The sequence below is a fragment of the Rhinoraja longicauda genome, chromosome 3 (genome assembly GCF_053455715.1).
Source record: "Rhinoraja longicauda isolate Sanriku21f chromosome 3, sRhiLon1.1, whole genome shotgun sequence".
NCBI lineage: Eukaryota > Metazoa > Chordata > Chondrichthyes > Rajiformes > Arhynchobatidae > Rhinoraja > Rhinoraja longicauda.
The window spans coordinates 71,086,864-71,106,139 of NC_135955.1; the positions used below are offsets into that span (position 1 = coordinate 71,086,864).

Sequence of the window (19,276 nt, forward strand, 5' to 3'; positions counted from 1 at the left end):
TCCCTGGGATGGCGGGACTGTCATATGAGGAAAGATTGAAAAGACTAGGCTTGTATTCACTGCAGTTTAGAAGGATGAGAGGGGATCTTATGGAGACATATAAAATTATAAAAGGGCTGGACAAGCTAGACGCAGGAAAAATGTTCCCAATGTTGGGGGAGTCCAGAGCCAGGAGCAACCGCCTTAGAATAAAGGGGAGGCAATTAAAACTGAGGTGAGAAGGCACTTTTTCACTCAGAGAGTAGTGAATTTGTGGAATTCACTGCCACAGAGGGCAGTGGAGGCCAAATCACTGGATGAATTTAAGAGAGAGTTAGATAGAGCTTTGGGGGCTAGTGGAATCAAGGGATATGGGGAGAAGTTGGGCACAGGTTACTGACTGTGGATGATCAGCCATGATCACAATGAATAGAGGGCCGAATGGCCTCCTCCTGCACCTATTTTCTATGTTTCTAACAGTATACAGCCGTATACTGTTAGAAACATAAAACATAGAAAATGTCTTCCCTCCAAAGTTTCCAACCTTATCGTTCCCCAGCCCCGCAAGGCCCGACTTTACCTTCTCCCCAAAATCCATAAACGCAACTGCCCTGGCAGACCCATTGTTTCTGCCTGCTCCTGTCACAGTGCAATTATTTCCATGTACCTCAACTCCATCCTATCCTCCCTCCAATATCTCCCGACCTTTGTTCAAGATACCTCACACGCCTTTCGTCTCTTTAATGACTTCTACTTTCCGAGCCCCCACTCCCTCATCTTTACAATGGACGGTCAATCACTCTACTACACCACCACCAGGAAAGCCTCCGTTCCTTCTTCGACCGCAGAAGTAGCCAATTTCCCTCTACTAACACTCTACTCTGCCTAATGGAGCTGGTCCTAACCCATAACAACTTCTCCTTCGACTCATCCCTTTTCCTCCAACTTAAAGGCGTAGCTATGGGCATTCGCATGGGCCCCAGCTATGCCTGCCTCTTTGTAGAGTGCGTTGAACAATACCTGTTCCAGGCGTACACTGACCCTATCCCAGAACTCTATCTCCGTTACATTGATGACTGTATCGGTGCTACCTCCTGCACCCATGCAGAACTAATGAACTTCATTAACTTTACCACCAATTTCCATCCTGCAGTCAAATCCACTGACTCCCACAACTATCTCGACTACATTTCTTCCCACCCTGCTTCCTGCAAAGACTATCCCCTACTTCCAATTCCTCCATCTACGCCGCATCTACACCCAAGATGAGGTGTTCCATACCAGGACATCTGAGATGTCCCCATTTTTTAGGGAACAGAGGTTCCTCTCTTCCATCATAGATGAGGCCCTCACACGTGTCTCCACAAAACCCTGCAACTTTGCCCTTCCTCCCCCTAGTCACAACAGGGACTGAGTCCCCCTAGTCCTTACCTTTCACCCCATCACCCCTCTAAACACTAAACTTAAGTACACAACAGGCTTGTGATTTGGTGCTGATTTGCTTGAGAAAGGTTTAAGGGAATCGTGGAACTAAGGTAGAAAATATAGTCAAAGTATAAACCAGTCATGACCTAATTGTAAGACAGAAAAGGGACAAGTTCTTTCATGAAGGAGTATTGTCTTTTTGATGTAGTGCCCTTGAAATGTGCATTTAAGCACTTGGATGGGCAATAATTTCATTGCACTGTTTGAAGATAATAGGGAAATTCTTGTGCCCTGACTTATTTATTTTTGCAGCAACAATGCAAGAAAATTATCTTGGCTTATGAATAAGAATATCATTGTTGTTATCGGGTCCTTGCTCTACTCACTCATCAGATGGTGCTTCCAAATTATTAATAGACTGTAGTTCAAGAGTGTTTGTCTTACTGGGAAATTATTTTGGCACATCTTGAATTTGTGAATAGGGTTAAATACAGTGCCCTCCATAATGTTTGGGACAAAGACCCGTCATTTATTTATTTGCCTCTGTACAATTTGAGATTTTTAATAGCAAAAATCACATGTGGTTAAAGTGCACATTGTCAGATTTTATTAAAGGGTATTTTTATACATTTTGGTTTCACCACGTAGAAATTACAGCAGTATTTCTACATAGTCCCCCATTTCAGGGTACCATAATGTTTGGGACACATGGCTTCACTGTTGTTTATAATTGTTCAGATGTGTTTAATTGCCTCCTTAATGCAGGTATAAGAGAGCTCGCAGCACCTAGTCTTTCCTCCAGTCTTTCCATCACCTTTGGAAACTTTTATTGCTGTTTATCAACATGAGGATCAAAGTTGTGCCAATGAAAGTCAAAGAAGCCATTATGAGACTGAGAACAAAGAATAAAACTGTTAGAGACATCAGTCAAACCTTAGGCTTACCAAAATCAACTGTTTGGAACATCATTAAGAAGAAAGAGAGCACTGGTGATATTACTAATCGCAAAGGGACTGGCAGGCCAAGGAAGACAGCTGATGACAGAATTTTCTCTATAATAAAGAATAATCCCCAAACACCTATGCGACAGATCAGAAACACTCTTCAGGAGTCAGATGTGGATTTGTCAATGACCACTGTCCGCAGAAGACTTCATGAATAGAAATACAGAGACTACACTGCAAGATGCAAATCACTAGTTAGCCGCAAAAATAGGATGGCCAGGTTACAGTTTGCCAAGAATTACATAAAAGAGCAACCACAGTTCTGGAAAAAGGTCTTGCGAACAGATGAGACGAAGATTAACTTATATGGAGTGATGGCAAGAGCAAAGTATGGAGGAGAGAAGGAACTGCCCAAGATCCAAAGCATACCACCTCATCTGTGAAACACGGTGGTGGGGGTGTTATGGCCTGGGTATGTATGACTGCTGAAGGTACTGGCTCACTTATCTTCATTGATGATACAACTGCTGATGGTAGCAGCATAATGAATTCTGAAGTGTATAGATACATCCTATCTGCTCAAGTTTAAACAAATGCCTCAAAACTCATTGGCCAGCGGTTCATTCTACAGCAAGACAATGATCCCAAAAATACTGCGAAAGCAACAAAGGAGTTTTTCAAAGCTAAAAAATGGACAATTCTTGAGTGGCCAAGTCAATCACCCAATCTGAACCCAAATGAGCATGCCTTTTATATTCCGAAGAGAAAACTGAAGGGGACTCGCCCCCACAACAAGCATAAGCTAAAGATGGCTACAATATAGGCCGGGCAGAGCATCACCAGAATAGACACCCAGCAACTGGTGAAGTCCATGAATCGCAGACCTCAAGCTGTCATTGCATGCAAAGGATGTGCAACAAAATACTAAACATGACTACTTTCATTTACATGACATTGCTGTGTCCCAAACATAATGGTGCCCTGAAATGGGGGGACTATGTATAAACACTGCTGTAATTTCTACATGGTAAAACCAAAATGTATAAAAATGGTAGGAAAGAAAACTGCAGATGCTGGTTTAAATCGAAGGTAGACACAAACTGCTGGAGTAACTCAGCGGGTCAGGCAGCATCTCTGGAGAGAAGGAATGGGTGACGTTTCGGGTCGAGACCCTGTCTCGGGGGAGGGGATAGAAAGGGGAAGCAGGGACTATCTGAAGTTAGAGAAGTTAATGATGATACCGCTCGGGGGTAAACTACCCAAGCGAAATGTGAAGTGCTGTTCCTCCAATTTGCGCTGGGCCTTAGTCTGGCAATGGTGGAGGCCCAGGACAGAAAGGTCAGAGTGGGATTGGGAGGGAGAGTTAGGGTGCTGAGTCACCAGAAAATCAGAGATGGGAAGATGTGGCCAGTAGTGGGATCTGGTTGGAGGTGGCGGAAATGTTGGAGGATAATATGTCGTGTCAATTGGCCGCCTGAAGCCGGCCCACTTAGACATTGACCAACCGGTGCGGGTTGCCCAGCCTCGGCCACGAGGTCGCCCCCCTTTGCGGGTCCCACCACCTGTCTCTCCAACTGTCCCTCCAACTGTGCCTCCGCCGGCCCCTCTGTCGACCGATATCCGTACGCGGTCCGGTCGGGTTGTGCGACCACCAGTGCGGTTCGTGCCTCCGGTTCTGGGGGGGGGGTCGGGCCATACCATCCCAAGGGTCGGGCCATACCACTACCGACCCCTCGGCACGGGAATGGACCAGTCCAGGGGGGCGGTCCGGTACTAGGTATATAAGGACAAGGCGCGAAGCCATCCCAGCAGACTCGACCCGTCTGATAACTGAGTAATAAATCAAACGCCCCAAAATACCCGGCTCCTTGCCTTTATTTCGGGCCTCTCTCAACGCGCCACATTATATGCGATGGCTGATGGGGTGGAAGGTGAGGACAAGGGGACTCTGTCTTTGTTACGAATAGAGGGAGGGGGAGCAAGAGCAGAGCTGCAGGATATGGAGGAGATCCTAGTGAGAGCCTCATCTATAACGGAAGAGGGGAACCCCCGTTCCCTAAAGAATGAGGACATCTTCGATGCCCTTGCTTGGAACACCTCATCCTCGGCGCAGGTGCGGCGTAGACGGAGGAATTGGGAGTAGGGGATAGTGTTTTTACAGGAAACAGGGTGGGAAGAAGTGTAGTCAAGATAGCTATGGGAGTCAGTAGTTTTGTAGTAGATGTCGGTAACAGGTCTGTTTCCCATGATGAAGATGGTGAGATCCCAAACATTATAGTGCCCTGAAATGGGGGGACCACGTATAAACACAGCTGTAATTTCCACATGGTGAAACCAAAATGTATAAAAATGGCCTTTATTAAAATCTGACAATGTGCACTTTAACCACATGTGATTTTTTCTATTACAAATCTCAAGTTGTGGAATACAGAGGCAAATAAATAAATGATGGGTCTTTGTCCCAAACATTATGGAGGGCACGGTAAATGCAAATCTTCCTCTCTTCTTTTATGGAAACCTATGGAGCAGGAGTGTTGTGTGATCTGGACACTTCACCATTGATCTCTGTTCATGTGGAAATTAATTATAATGACACAGGAACATTTGTAACCATATCAAATCTGGTTTTACAAATAATCAATAATAATTTGATGCTTATTTGGAGTACTATAATTCAGGGTGTTCGGTGATATTACTGAGAATTTAGTGTTGTAATATTGTATAGAAAATTAATTATGGCAAGTGCAGAACTCACTTAGAGTGAAAGGAACATTTGTCCACTTTCTTTATAAAACACGTTATGGCAACAGTTAGTTTTCAAGAATCTTTGTTTAAATAAACTAAGAGCTTATTTAAATGAAGACTTTTACAATACTTTTTGTAAATCATGGTGATGATTCCAGAATTCACTTGTATTTTACTTGTTCTTACATCACATTTCATTCAAATAACAATCAAATCTTTCTTTTCAAGGGAGAGTTTATGATGGCAGACTGCCATTCCTTTGAATATTTGGTTATTGGAGAAACTATTGGGGAATAAAATAATTTTGCAGCAGCATAATGTTGTCCTCTCGTGTAATGCAAATATATTTTAATTTTATTTGGACTTCCCCTTGCCTTTATGCTTGCAACTGTTTGGTGCGATGATCCAGGTTTAATCCTGATCTTGTTTGCCGCCTGCGTGCAGTTTTTCAGTTGTGGCTGTGCTGTGCAGGTTTCCCCTGTGGAAAGCTTGTATGTTAATGGATCACTGTCGCACTTTATTCCATTTTTTGGGCAAATCAAGTTAGAAGCAAGTTTGACTTCCTTGTCAACACCTTTGTCCTCTCTCTTCTAGTCATTTATTTATCCAGTTCCCTTTTGAACACTCAAGTATATAAGAAAATAAGAGCAGAAATAAGCCACCAGGCTTCTCAAGCCTGTATGACAATTCCACATGATTGTGGTTGATAGACACAAAAAGCTAGAGTAACTCAGCGGGACAGGCAACATCTTTGGGGAGAAGGAATGGGTGATGTTTCAGATCGAGACCCTTCTTCAGACGATTGATTTATACTCATCTTTGCCTTTACTCTATATCCTTAACTCCTCGATCTTCTCCACCATAAATACTTGAATTGAATTGAATAAGTTTATTGGCCAAGTATGTGCACATACAAGGAATTTGCCTTGGTGCTCTGCTTGCAAGTAACAACACGACATACAGTACTTAATGATCTAAGCTGATATTGAAACAGTTTCCATCATGCTAACAGGTTGGTCATTTCAAATTTTAATAAATAATAACTAGACCAAGTGGACCCATTGGGACCAAACCTCTCCTGCATTGGTACAGCACCCTCTCCTCCCCCCCTCCCCTCTCCCTGTTCCTTCCCCCATCCCTCCCTCCTCCCTCAGCCCTTCCCCTCACCCCTTCCACTCACCCCCACTCCATCCCCCTCAACCCCCCTTATCGTCCCTTCTCTCCCCCCTGCTCCCTCCCTCCCCCTCCCTCCCTAGGAGATAGATTTAAACGTTAAAATGTGAATAACTTAAAAAATATAACACCAATTTCAATGAAACTTCTTCCATTAGCACCAAAGGGATGACGATGAATAAGGTGGGCCTAAAATCTCCGTGCTATCGTGTACCGTTTTGGCTGTAGTACAAGAACAAACAAACAAACAAGAGTTTTAGTATATAGATTTTGTTACAAAGTGTTGCCTCTTGTTACCACTGGTCTCTTTATTGATGTCTTTAAACCTGAGTTCAAGATTTCAAGATCAATTTATTGTCACATGTACCAATTAAGGTACAGTGAAATATGAGTTGCCATACAGCCATACTAAGTGTGCAAGAAGACACACAGCCACATAAAATTTAACATGAACATCCACCACAACGGATTCCACATTCCTCACTGTGCTGGAAGGTAATAAAGTTCAATCATATTCCTCTTTGTTCACCCGCAGTCAGGGCTGTTGAACCATCCGCAGTCGCCGCAGCTGACGGTCCGAAGCCCTTGCGTCGGGATGATTGAAACTCCCGCGTCGGGACGGTTGAAACTCTCCATGGCATGAAGCTCCCGAGTCGGCCTCTTCTTATCAGAGACTGTGGGCTTCACGATATTAAAATCCACAGACCCTGTGATTGGAGCTCTCCACGGTCGATCCCTGGCAAAAGATCGCAAGCTCCGCGATGTTGAAGTCTGGGCCGGTCTCCAGGAAAGGCCGCCAACTCCTCGATGTTAGGCCGCAGTAGGGACGGAGATATGATACGGAAAAAAAATCGCATCTCCGTCGATTTAAGAGATTGGGAAAAATGTTTCCCCCAACTCCCCCCCCCCCCCCCCCCATCCCCCACATAAAACAAACCAAGAAACACTAAAACATACTTTTAACACATACTTAAAATAACAAAAACAGTAGAAAGGACAGACTGACTGTTGGTGAGGCAGCCATTGCTGGTGGCGCCATCCGGTGTACTGTACTAAGCCTATCTGCCACTCCAAATTATCATGAGAATAACGGCGCATGGAATATTTATGCATACATGCTGCAAAAACTCTTGCACGGTTGCAGAAATTTAAAAGCTGTCTAAGTTAGATTTTTTAATCATTAGCCAATGGACAATGGCATCTTGCCACTTCCTTCATTGTTGACATGGATGGAGCGGTTTGAAGTTGCTGTATTTGTGCGGGAGATGTCATTTGAATTTGTGATTCGAATTTACTTCAGATAGTCTGCTTTCCCTCTCTATCCCCTCCCCCTTCCTAGTTCTCCCACTAGTCTTCCTGTCTCCGACTACGTCCTATCTTTGTCCCGCCCCCTCCCCTGACATCAGTCTGAAGAAGGGTTTCGACCCGAAACATCACCCATTCCTTCTCTCCAGAGATGCTGCCTGACCCGCTGAGTACTCCAGCATTTTGTGTCTACCTTGTGTTTCGAAGTTGTGTCGTTCGTACACGCTTAACATCAAAAGTAATTATTGTCATGATGATCCTTTGGTTTTGAAAGTTAATTAGTGTGGAGTCATATTCTTTTAGTGCTAGTTATACAGCGGCATTAATTCATCAAACTGGATACCCAGGTGAACACCTTGAAGAATTCTCAAAGGCCCCAAGTAATGAGGAAAAAAAACACTAGAATTTTTGGCTGATATTTTGCAATCCATGATATAATTGTAAGTAACTAATTAATAAAACAGTTGGAATGCCATAAAATAGCTGGTTCTGAAAGTACAAAATTAATTCCCATAATATTAATTTTCTTCCCAAAAACACCCACACTGCTTGTGCTAAATTTTTCTCCTTCCTTAAGCAGTAGTTCCACTATTGCTCACAGACTCCTTTTTGGGAATAACTATTTTCATCAACATGATGAGAAATGGTTCGAATAACTTTGTGATACCCGATGTTTTCCATATTTTGCCAACAATACTTTCCCTTCATTGTCCTTCCTAATCCTTACTGATAATCCACCCTATTCTTTCTTTATCCAGATTCTTGTGCAGCTTTGTTAGGATCTGCTCCTGCAATGGAACATGTACCCCAGGATCCCTTTCTCCTCCTGCTGTTATGTTCTTTGACCTGACCTCCCAATATCATGATCTTTATTACTAAGATTGGCCAGTGCAGCAAGGTTGTCACTAATTGCTGTAACAATGTCATAAATTTGCCTCCCTGTTGCTATGCTAATAAATCCATTAGCTAGCATAGCAGTACAGAGCCTGGACTGATGGATAACCCCCTCTGGACTCTAGGTGCTGTGAAAACTCACGATGTCTGATCAAAAACAGGAAGGGCAACCTACAGACTGCCTCTATCAGTTGATGAATCCTCAGTGCTGAATTTCCTTTCTTTTGAGATTGCTGCCATTATAGAAGACATTTTGACTTGTTTCTTGTACTATGCTTGTACTTAAAGCAGAAATTGTGGAACCTGATGGTAGCACTGAAGATATCTGTAAGATATAGTCTAGCCTTTGGCTAACCATAATAGTTTAGCTCTCACTTTGTCATTTAGCTGAGAAGAACAACTTCAGTTCAGCTAATTACTTCCCTCTATGTGTTATCTGAATGCACACAGTATTTATTTCAAAATAGATGAGCTGGTAGCAGATCAGGTATTTTCAAGATGTGCTGTGTGGGAAGGAACTGCAGATGCTGGTTTAAACTGAAGATAGACACAAAAAGCTGGAGTAACTCAGCGGGACAGCCAGCACCTCTCAGAGAGAGAGAGAATGGGTGATGTTTCGGGTCGGTAACCTTCTTCAAGATGTGGTTGCAGCGTGACAAAGACTTGAATTCAATATTTCATAAGAAGAGAGACAAAGAACAATATGGTGGGGTAGCTTTGTTAAAATGAGGTGAGGAATTGCCACAATGCTGAGTGCCAATATAGATGCAGTGAATAATAATGCAGAATTAGTTGGGATGGAAATAGTTGATTAGTAGGGTAAATAAGATATGGATATGAGTGGGCCTCTTCTCGGGAAGAAGCATAACCAGGGAATATGAAATGCAGACAAGAGAGGAGCATGAATCTAAGGGCTGGATGTTCCCTCAGCATTATATTAATTTCTTCAGAATCGTGTTATTTGTATTTCATTTTCACAATCCATTTGTGTTTCCTGACCCAAAACTCCACCTATCCATGTTCTCCAGAGATGCTGCCTGACCCGCGGGGGCTGTGCGTGTCGGTTGCCTCGGTAGGGGTCGAGTTGTCTGTCCGTGGGTGGGGGGGAGGAGAGGGGAAGTTTTGTTGCCTCCATCACAGTGAGGGGGTGTTTGGAGTCACTGTGATGGATGTTTGTGTTGGGGTCGTGTGTCCTGTGTTCTTTTCTTTTTTTGCTGTGACTGCTGAAATTTCGTTCGGTGTTGTGCCGAGTGACAATAAAGTGTTGTTATGTTATGTTATGTTATGTTACTCCAGCACTTTGTGTCTTTTTTAAAAACGGATACATTTGTTTGAAATGTTGCTTTTAAAAATTGTATTGGCTTCAATGTTTTATAACTTATGTTTTTCAACAAATAAAAGTCTTTGAACAGATATATTTAAAATACATCAATTATAAGTTCTATCAATTATACTTTTGATGCAGCAAAAGTTCATCTTGAGAGAATTGCATTCCAAAAAATGGTACTATTAAGCAAAACCATTTTAATCAATTGCCATCAATAATTTATTTGTACAGTTTAAACAAGCCCTGTGTAAGTAAGGTCTGATTGTTATCTTTCTTGCTAATGTTGTGCGAGTTTGATAGCATGATGCTTATCAATGTTTTCCATCTTAAAAATCGCTTAAAGTTGATTTAGTAAACTATATACCATAACATTATTTTATGATTGATGAAATAATAATACGAGTTTCCTAGATTGATACCACATCCAATAGTGAAGAGTTGAATTTACATGCCCATATATTCAATATGCAAGATTCCTTGTAAAATCTTAAAGGATAAAGCTAAAAGTCACAAGAATTGACTTCAGGAAATGTTCATGGATTGCTTTATGTGGATCTGATGCATAGAAAGAATACTATGTTTGTAGGAAAACTAAGATACACTTTGTGTCCAAAGCTGAGAATTTTTTTTGTCAAGTCAAGTTCATTTGTCACATGCACATACACGATGTGCAGTGAAATGAAAGTGGCAATGCCTGCGGATTGTGCACAAAAAAGAATTACAGTTACAGCATATAAATAAAGTTAATACAGTTACTACAGAGAAGACAAAAATTAGTCCCTGGAGTTATAAAAGTTAACAGTCCTGATGGCCTGTGGGAAGAAATTCCGTCTCATCCTCTCTGTTTTCACAGCGTGACAGCGGAGGCGTTTGCCTGACCGTGGCATCTGGAACAGTCCGTTGCTGGGGTGGCAGGGGTCCCTCATAATCTTGCTTGCTCTCGATCTACACCTCCTGATGTATAGGTCCTGCAGGGGGGGCGAGTGTAGTTCCCATGGTGCGTTCTGCCGAACGCACTACTCTCTGCAGGGCCATCCTGTCCTGGGCAGAGCTGTTCCCAAACCAGACTGTAATGTTGCTGGACAGGATGCTCTCTACAGCCCCAGAGTGGAAGCAATGAAGGATCCTCAGAGACACTCTGAATTTCCTCAGCTGTCGAAGGTGGTAAAGGCGCTGCTTTGCCTTACCCACCAGTGCGGCAATGTGCGTTGCCCATGTCAGATCCTCTTTGATGTGGACTCTCAAGTATTTAAAACTGCTCACCCTATCCACAGTAGACCCATTTATCTCCAGTGGCGTGAACGTCCTTGGATGTTTAGCCCTTCTGAAGTCCACAATCAGCTCCTTTGTTTTAGTGACATTCAAGAGGAGGCTATTGTCCTGACACCAGAGTGCCAGATCAGCCACCTCCTCCCGGTAGGCCTTCTCATCGTTGTCGGAGATCCGGCCCACCACCACAGTATCATCAGCAAACTTGATGATGGAGTTTGAGCTGAACCTGGCCACACAGTCATGTGTGTACAGGGAGTATAGTAGGGGGCTAAGGACACAACCCTGGGGGGATCCTATGTTCAGGGTGAGGGGGCTAGATGTGTGTTCCCCCATCCTGACCACTTGGGGCCTGGCGGTGAGAAAGTCCAGGACCCAGGCACACAGAGGGGTGCTAAGCCCCAGTTCCAGCAGCTTCTCAGCCAGTCTGCTGGGGACTATTGTGTTGAAAGCTGAACTAAAGTCAATGAACAGCATCCTCACATAGCCCCCCTGGCTGTCCAGATGAGAGAGAACGGTGTGCAGAACCTGGGAGAGCGCATCATCCGTGGACCTGTTCGGACGGTATGTGAACTGTAGTGGATCCATGTTGCGAGGAAGGAGGGCACAGATGTGCTTCTTGTTTAGTCTTTCGAAGCATTTCATGACAACCGAGGTGAGGGCCACCGGTCGGTAATCATTTAAACAAGCTGGAGAGGCATTCTTTGGCACCGGTACAATGATGGATCTTTTGAAGCATGCAAGGACCACGGACTTTGCCAAGGAGAGGTTGAATATTGTGGTGAGCACTGGAGAAAGCTGAGTAGCACAAGACTTTAGTACTCGACCAGATATACCATCTGGGCCTCCAGCTTTCCTCGTGTTCACACGTGTCAGAGCCCACCTCACTTCATGCTCGGACACCGGGAATGTGTGCATATCCCCGGCGGTGGATCCCCCTCCAGCCTAGCTAGCCAGCGCCCCGTCGGTGTTGTTTTTAGACGGCGAGCTAGGGGTGATGTTACCCGTCTCAAACCGTGCATAAAAAGAGTTCAGGTCATCAGCTAAGGAGGAGCCGGCACTTCTGGTTGAGGGGGTGCTGGACCTGTAGCTAGTTATAGTCCGTGGCCCCCTGCCAAAGACGCCTGGTGTCCTGCTGTTCCATCTGTGACTCCATCCTGTCCCGGTACCTCCTTTTTGCGTCCTTCACCGCCCTTTGCAATCGGTAGGACTCAACCTTGTAGTCGTCCATATTGCCGGATGCCAGGCCAGAGTTCTAAGCAGCGGTGCGAGCATTCAAGGCAACGCGAATAGACCTGTCCACACAGGGTTTTTGGTTAGGAAAGATACTGACCCTTACCGTGGGGACGATGTTATCGGCTATTGTTGCAATGAGGTCCGTAACTGCTTCCGCAAACTCACTGACGTCTCTGGAACTTGCTTGGAACATGTTCCAGTCGAATTCGCTCAATGCATCTTGCAGCATGGCCTCTGAATGGTCAGACCACCGCTTTACGTCTCTTGTCGCTGTCGCTTCCCGTACTATCTGTTGTTTATACTCCGGCAGCAGGAAAATGGCAGCATGGTCAGATTTTCCAAAAGGAGGGAGAGAAACGGCCTTGTAGCCCTTCCTGAACGGCGTGTAGCAGTGGTCCAAAGTTCTATCCCCCCTGGTGACACACGTGATGTGTTGGTAGAAGTTGGGCATGACCTTTTTGAGATTTGCCCCATTGAAATCTCCAGCCACCAGCACAGCCGCATCAGGGTTCTCGTTTTGGTGTCGACACAACACATCGTGCAGGGCCGTCAGTGCCACGTCGGTGTCCGCATGCGGTGGAATATAGACGGCTGTGATGATCACCGAGCTGAACTCCCGGGGAAGGTAGAATGGTCGGCATTGGATAGTTAAATGCTTCAGGTCCGGCGAGCAGGAACAGGAAAGCGTCTTAATATTTCCAGGATTGCACCAGTTATTGTTGGTCAAGCAGCAGACTCCTCCGCCCTTGGATTTCCCGGATTCTTCCGTTCTGTCCGCCCGGAAAACAGTGAAGGACTCGGATGGGCAAATCACCTGGTCCGGCACCAGCAGGGTCAGCCATGTCTTGGTCAGACAAAGGATGTTGCAGTTCCTTATAGAAACATAGAAAATAGGTGCAGGAGTAGGCCATTCGGCCCTTCGAGCCTGCACCGCCATTCAATATGATCATGGCTGATCATCCAGCTCAGTAGCCTGTACCTGCCTTCTCTCCATACCCCCTGATCCCTTTAGCAAAAAGGGCCACATCTAACTCCCTCTTAAATATAGCCAATGAACTGGCCTCAACTACCTTCTGTGGCAGAGAATTCCACAGACTCACCACTCTCTGTGTGAAGAAATGTTTTCTCATCTCGGTCCTAAAAGACTTCCCCCTTATCCTTAAGCTGTGACCCCTGGTTCTGGACTCCCCCAACATCGGGAGCAATCTTCCCGCATCTAGCCTCTCCAACCCCTTAAGAATTTTATATGTTTCTATAAGATCCCCCCTCAGGCTTCTAAATTCCAGCGAGTACAAGCCCAGTCTATCCAGTCTTTCCTCATATGAAAGTCCGTCCATCCCAGGGATCAATCTGGTGAACTTTCTCTGTACTCCCTCTAAGGCAAGAACGTCTTTCCTCAGGTTAGGAGACCAAAACTGCACACAATACTCCAGGTGCGGTCTCACCAAGGCCCTGTACAACTGCAGCAGAACCTCCCTGCTCCTAAACTCAAATCCTCTTGCTATGAATGCCAACATACCATTCGCTTTCTTCACTGCCTGCTGCACCTGCGTGCTTGCTTTCAATGACTGGTGCACCATGACACCCAGGTCACGTTGCATCTCCCATTCAGGTAATACTCTGCTTTCCTGTTCTTGCCGCCAAAGTGGATAACCTCACATTTATCCACATTATATTGCATCTGCCATGCATTTGCCCACTCGCCTAATCTATCCAAGTCACTCTGCAGCCTCCTAGCATCCTCCTCGCAGCTAACACTGCCACCCAGCTGCGTGTCATCCGCAAACTTAGAGATGTTGCATTCAATTCCCTCGTCCAAATCATTAATATACACTGTAAATAACTGGGGTCCCAGCACTGAGCCTTGCGGTACCCCACTAGTCACTGCCTGCCATTCCGAAAAGGACCCGTTTATTCCTACTCTTTGCTTCCTGTCCGCCAACCAATTTTCTATCCACCTCAACACTGAACCCTCAATACCGTGTGCTTTAAGTTTGTACACCAATCTCCTATGTGGGACCTTGTCGAAGGCCTTCTGAAAGTCCAGATATAACACATCGACTAGTTCTCCCTTATCCACTCTACTAGTTACATCCTCGAAAAATTCTATAAGATTCGTCAGACATGATTTGCCTTTGGTAAATCCATGCTGACTTTGTCCGATGTTGTCTAAAGAGTTTTGAGAAATTATCACTAATGCATCCACTATTTCTGAGGCTACTTCCTTAAGCACTCTGGGATGCAGCCTATCTGGCCCTGGGGATTTATCTGCCTTTAATCCATTTAATTTACCTAACACCACTTCCCGACTAACCTGGATTTCCCTCAGTTCCTCCATCTCATTAGACCCCCGGTCCCCCGCTATTTCCGGCAGACGGTTTATGTCTTCCTTAGTGAAGACAGAACCAAAGTATTTGTTCAATTGGTCTGCCATCTCCTTGTTCCCTATGATCAATTCACCTGTTTCCGACTGCAAGGGACCTACATTTGTCTTAACTAATCTTTTTCTCGACATATCTATAAAAGCTTTTGCAGTCAGTTTTTATATTCCTTGCCAGTTTTCCCTCATAATCTATTTTCCCTTTCCTAATTAAGCCCTTTGTCCTCCTCTGCTGGACTCTGAATTTCTCCCAGTCCTCTGGTATGCTACTTTTTCTGGCTAATCTGTATGCTTCATCTTTTGTTTTAATACTATCCTTGATTTCCCTTGTTAGCCACGGATGCACTACCTTTCCTGGTTTGTTCTTTTGCCAAACTGGGATGAACACTTGTTGTAGTTCATCCATGCGACCTTTAAATGCCTTCCATTGCATGTCCATCGTCAACCCTTTCAGCATCAATCGCCAGTCTATCTTGGACAATTCACGCCTCATACCCTCAAAGTTACCTTTCTTTAAGTTCAGAACACTTGTTTCTGTATTGACTTTGTCACTCTCTATCCTAATGAAGAATTCTACCATATTATGATCACTCTTGCCCAAGGGGCCTCGCACAACAAGACTGCTAACTAACCCTTCCTCATTACTCAATACCCAGTCTAGAATGGCCTGTTCTCTCGTTGGTTCCTCGACATGTTGGTTTAGAAAACCATCTCTCAAACATTCCAAGAAATCCTCTTCCTCAGCACCCCTGCCAGTTTGGTTCACCCAATCTATATGTAGATTGAAGTCACTCATTATAACTGCTGCACCTTTAGTGCACGCATTTCTAATTTCCTGCTTGATGCCATCCCCAACCTCACTACTGCTGTTAGGTGGCCTGTACACAACTCCCACTAGCGTTTTCTGCCCCTTAGTGTTTCGTAGCTCTACCCATATCGATTCCACTTCCTCCAAGCTAATGTCCTTCCTTTCCACTGCTTTAATCTCCTCTCTAACCAGTAACGCTACCCCACCTCCTTTTCCTTTCTGTCTATCCCGCCTGAATATAGAATATCCCTGGATGTTGAGCTCCCAGCCTTGGTCACCCTGGAGCCATGTCTCCGTAATCCCAACTATATCATAATCATTAATAACTATCTCCACATTTAATTCATCCACCTTATTACGTATACTCCTTGCATTGAGACACAAAGCCTTCAGGCTTGTTTTTACAACTCTCTTACCCCTTATACAATTATGTTGAAAAGTGGCCCTATTTGATTTTTGCCCTGGATTTGTCTGCCTGCCACTTTTACTTTGCACCTTGCTACCTGTTGCTTCTACCCTCATTTTACACCCCTCTGTCTTTCTGCTCCTGCTCCCATCCCCCTGCCACATTAGTTTAAATCCTCCCTGACAGCACTAGCAAACACTTCCCCTAGGACATTGGTTCCATTCCAGCTCAGGTGCAGACCGTCCTGTTTGTACTGGTCCCACCTCTCCCAGAACTGGTTCCAATGTCCTAAAAATTTGAATCCCTCCCCCTTGCACCATTTTTCAAGCCACGTATACATCTGAAATATCCTCCTATTCCTACTCTGACTAGCACGTGGCACTGGTAGTAATCCAGAGATTATTACCTTTGAGGTCCTACTTTTAAGTTTATCTCCTAGCTCTCTAAATTCACCTTGTAGGACCTCATCCCGTTTTTTACCTAAATCGTTGGTGCCAATGTGCCTCTGGAATCTGATCCTTGCCCTGAGGTCATCCAGCTTGTTCTCCAGGGACTGGATGTTGGCCAGAAGGATGCTGGGCAGAGGTGGACGTAAGGCTTGGGCTCTCAGCCTGTTCCGAATCCCCCCTCGCTTCCCTCGATGTTTTTTCCGACTTTCCCACGGAACTGCGCTCCCACGGAACCGCGCTCCCACTGCTGCTGCCGCGGTGCGCTCCTTTGATGATCTCTATCGGCCACGTTAAATCAGTGAGTATAGTGTTTAATAGCCCTCCGGTTGCGCTAGAGTTTAATTTTATGAGCGTTTCCCGGTCGTACATTGTTTAGTGCTAGCGTTAGCACTTAGAGATAATTTAAAAATAAACATACCAGTTAAAAAAAACGCACAGTTCCCGCAGAGCTACCACGACGGCGACTGGACTGGACTGCGCCATCTTCCGGTGATCACTGTGTGCACTGTGTGCATTGTGATGTGATAAACAAAGTTAAAGAGGAAGTATTATGGAAAGTAGCATCTTTGAGAGTGGCAAATTCACCAGGCCTAGCTGAAAAACATTCCAAACTGTTAAAATATACACTGGAGAAAATTCTGACCATCAACATTCAATCTTTACTTGCTACAGGATTGGGACTAGAGGCCTGGGAGACTGTGAAAATTGCATTGTGATTTAATAAGGGAGAAAGGGATCAGATTACAGATTGCTTTAATATATACACCAGAAGACAACAAAATTCCTTGTTCACGTGAAGATTACGGCGTAAACAGTATACATAAAGTAGTAATAAATACAAGAATAAATACAATGCCGAGTGTAACACAGTAGAAAGGTGCAAGATTATAGTTCACAGCTAAGTGGTACAAAAGGATTTAGTTTAGTTTAGAGATAAAACGCAGAAACAGGCCTTTCGGCCCACCGAGTCCGTGCAGACCAGTGATCCCTGCACATCAACATTATCCTACACACACTAGGGATAATTCACACTTATACCAAACCAATTAACCTACAAACCTGTATGTATTTGGAGTGTGGGAGGAAACCAAAGATGTCAGAAAACCCACGCGATCATGGGGAGAAGATACAAACTCCATATAGACAGCACTCGTAGTCGGAATCGAACCCAGGTCTCCGGCGCTGCATGACAGCAACTCTACCGCTGCGCCACCGTGCCGCACAGAATATTAAAGTACAATAAAGGAATAACCAATAAGTAGAGTTAAGAGTAAGAGTATGTGGCAGCACCTCCAGAAATGGGGTGTAAAAGAGGTGATTGGTTAAGGAGTTGGATGCAGTGGGGAAGATGGTGTCTTAAGTCTGTATGTCTGAGCTTTCAAACTTGTATCTTCTCCCAGAAGTTAGAAGTGAGAAAAGCGAATGGCCAAGGTGGCAGGCATCCTTGACAGTACTTGACAAACAGACATCCCTGATAAGAAGGGTCCCGACCCAAAATGTCACTTATCCATTTTCACCAGAGGTACTGCCTGACCCGTTGAGTTAGTCCAACATTTTGTGTCTATCATAGGCATTCTTGACAATATTGTAAATTTATTCATAGTTAAACCAATTGACCAGCTATTTTGGTTATTGAAATAACACATTATTTTCATTCTTATTGAAAGTAAACCTTTTTTTATTTTCAATTTTTTTGTTCTGATGGTTTTCAAAATTTTAGGTTTTTCATATTTTAACATTAATGTTCTTAATGGAAAGATAAAATGTGTCCGGTAACATTATTTAAAATTAAAGGATACATATTACTTATCCAGTTAATATAGTTGTGTTATTAAATCTACTTAAACTTCTCATAGGATCCAAAAAAATACACAAATAAGAAGAAAGATGGGCCAGGCATTGTAATTTGAGCATTTCCAAAATTCTTTCTGTATCCCTTCATATTGTTAAATGTAGTCACAGAAGCAATGATCGTGACATAAAATGCCATTTTGGTTCATGGTTGTGTGATTTTTAAGATTGTAGTTTTATCAGTGCTTTTTGTGTACACTAAAATGAAAGAATGAGGATTACATGCAGGCAGATAAGAGTTGGTCTTAGCGTCATGTGGGCCGAAATATCTATTCCTGTGCTGTACTGTTATTTGTTCTACGTAGAAGGTGCCACATAATTAATAAATATTGGTGTCATGAGGCCGGAAAACAAAATAATAACGCTTAACCTTTTTGAGATGCTAGTAGGCCATACCAGCACGTACTATCAAGAAAAAGCACAAGATCTATTGTATTTATTACTTATGTGCATTTAGGTAACATGATAGGCTAACAAGAAAGTGTGCCAAGAAGAATGTACAGTAATACATATTTATGCCATTTGTTCAAACTTTATCAATTAAAAAAAAAATATATATTTTCTGTTGTAGCTGGGAGAGAAATGTCCAGATGTCTTGGATATCCATTTTGGTCAATGTTACAAGATCACAGATGAAGGCATGATGGCATTAGCACGGGGGTGCCCAAGGCTGCAGAAAATCTACATGCAGGAAAACAAACTGGTATGTTGAAATTCAAGGAGGAGCTGAAGGTGTTATGCATGTCACATGACCAGAAAACAAAATAACTTTCTCTTGGGTAAAAATGATTATAGTTGAAGGCTTTCATTTTTATTTATGTAGACCCTAAAATGTTGTTCTGATTCCAGTTTTAGAAATAGAAGCTCTAACAATAGAAAATAATTTTGTTTTGTAGGAAATATTGTAATATTATATGTATGAAACTTTATTTCTCATTTTTGTTTATGGTCTGCACCAGGTCTGGTTTTCTATCACTTTATTAGACCATGGGAATTTAAAATCAGTTTCTATGAAATAGAAAATAGTGTCTAAAGAACAAACAATGTCATCCAAACATGTCTGATTCATAAATGCTTTTCAAAGC

General features: G+C 43.7%; 1 protein-coding gene across 2 annotated transcripts in view; it reads left to right on the plus strand.

Annotated features, from left to right (window-relative positions):
• Positions 1-19,276, plus strand: part of fbxl17 (F-box and leucine-rich repeat protein 17) — a 522,739-nt gene that overhangs the window by 31,289 nt on the left and 472,174 nt on the right. For both annotated transcript variants that reach the window (XM_078396384.1, XM_078396385.1), the window contains one exon: positions 18,763-18,894. In XM_078396384.1, coding sequence (XP_078252510.1) covers positions 18,763-18,894 — 132 coding nt within the window. The remainder of the gene's footprint in view (positions 1-18,762; positions 18,895-19,276) is intronic.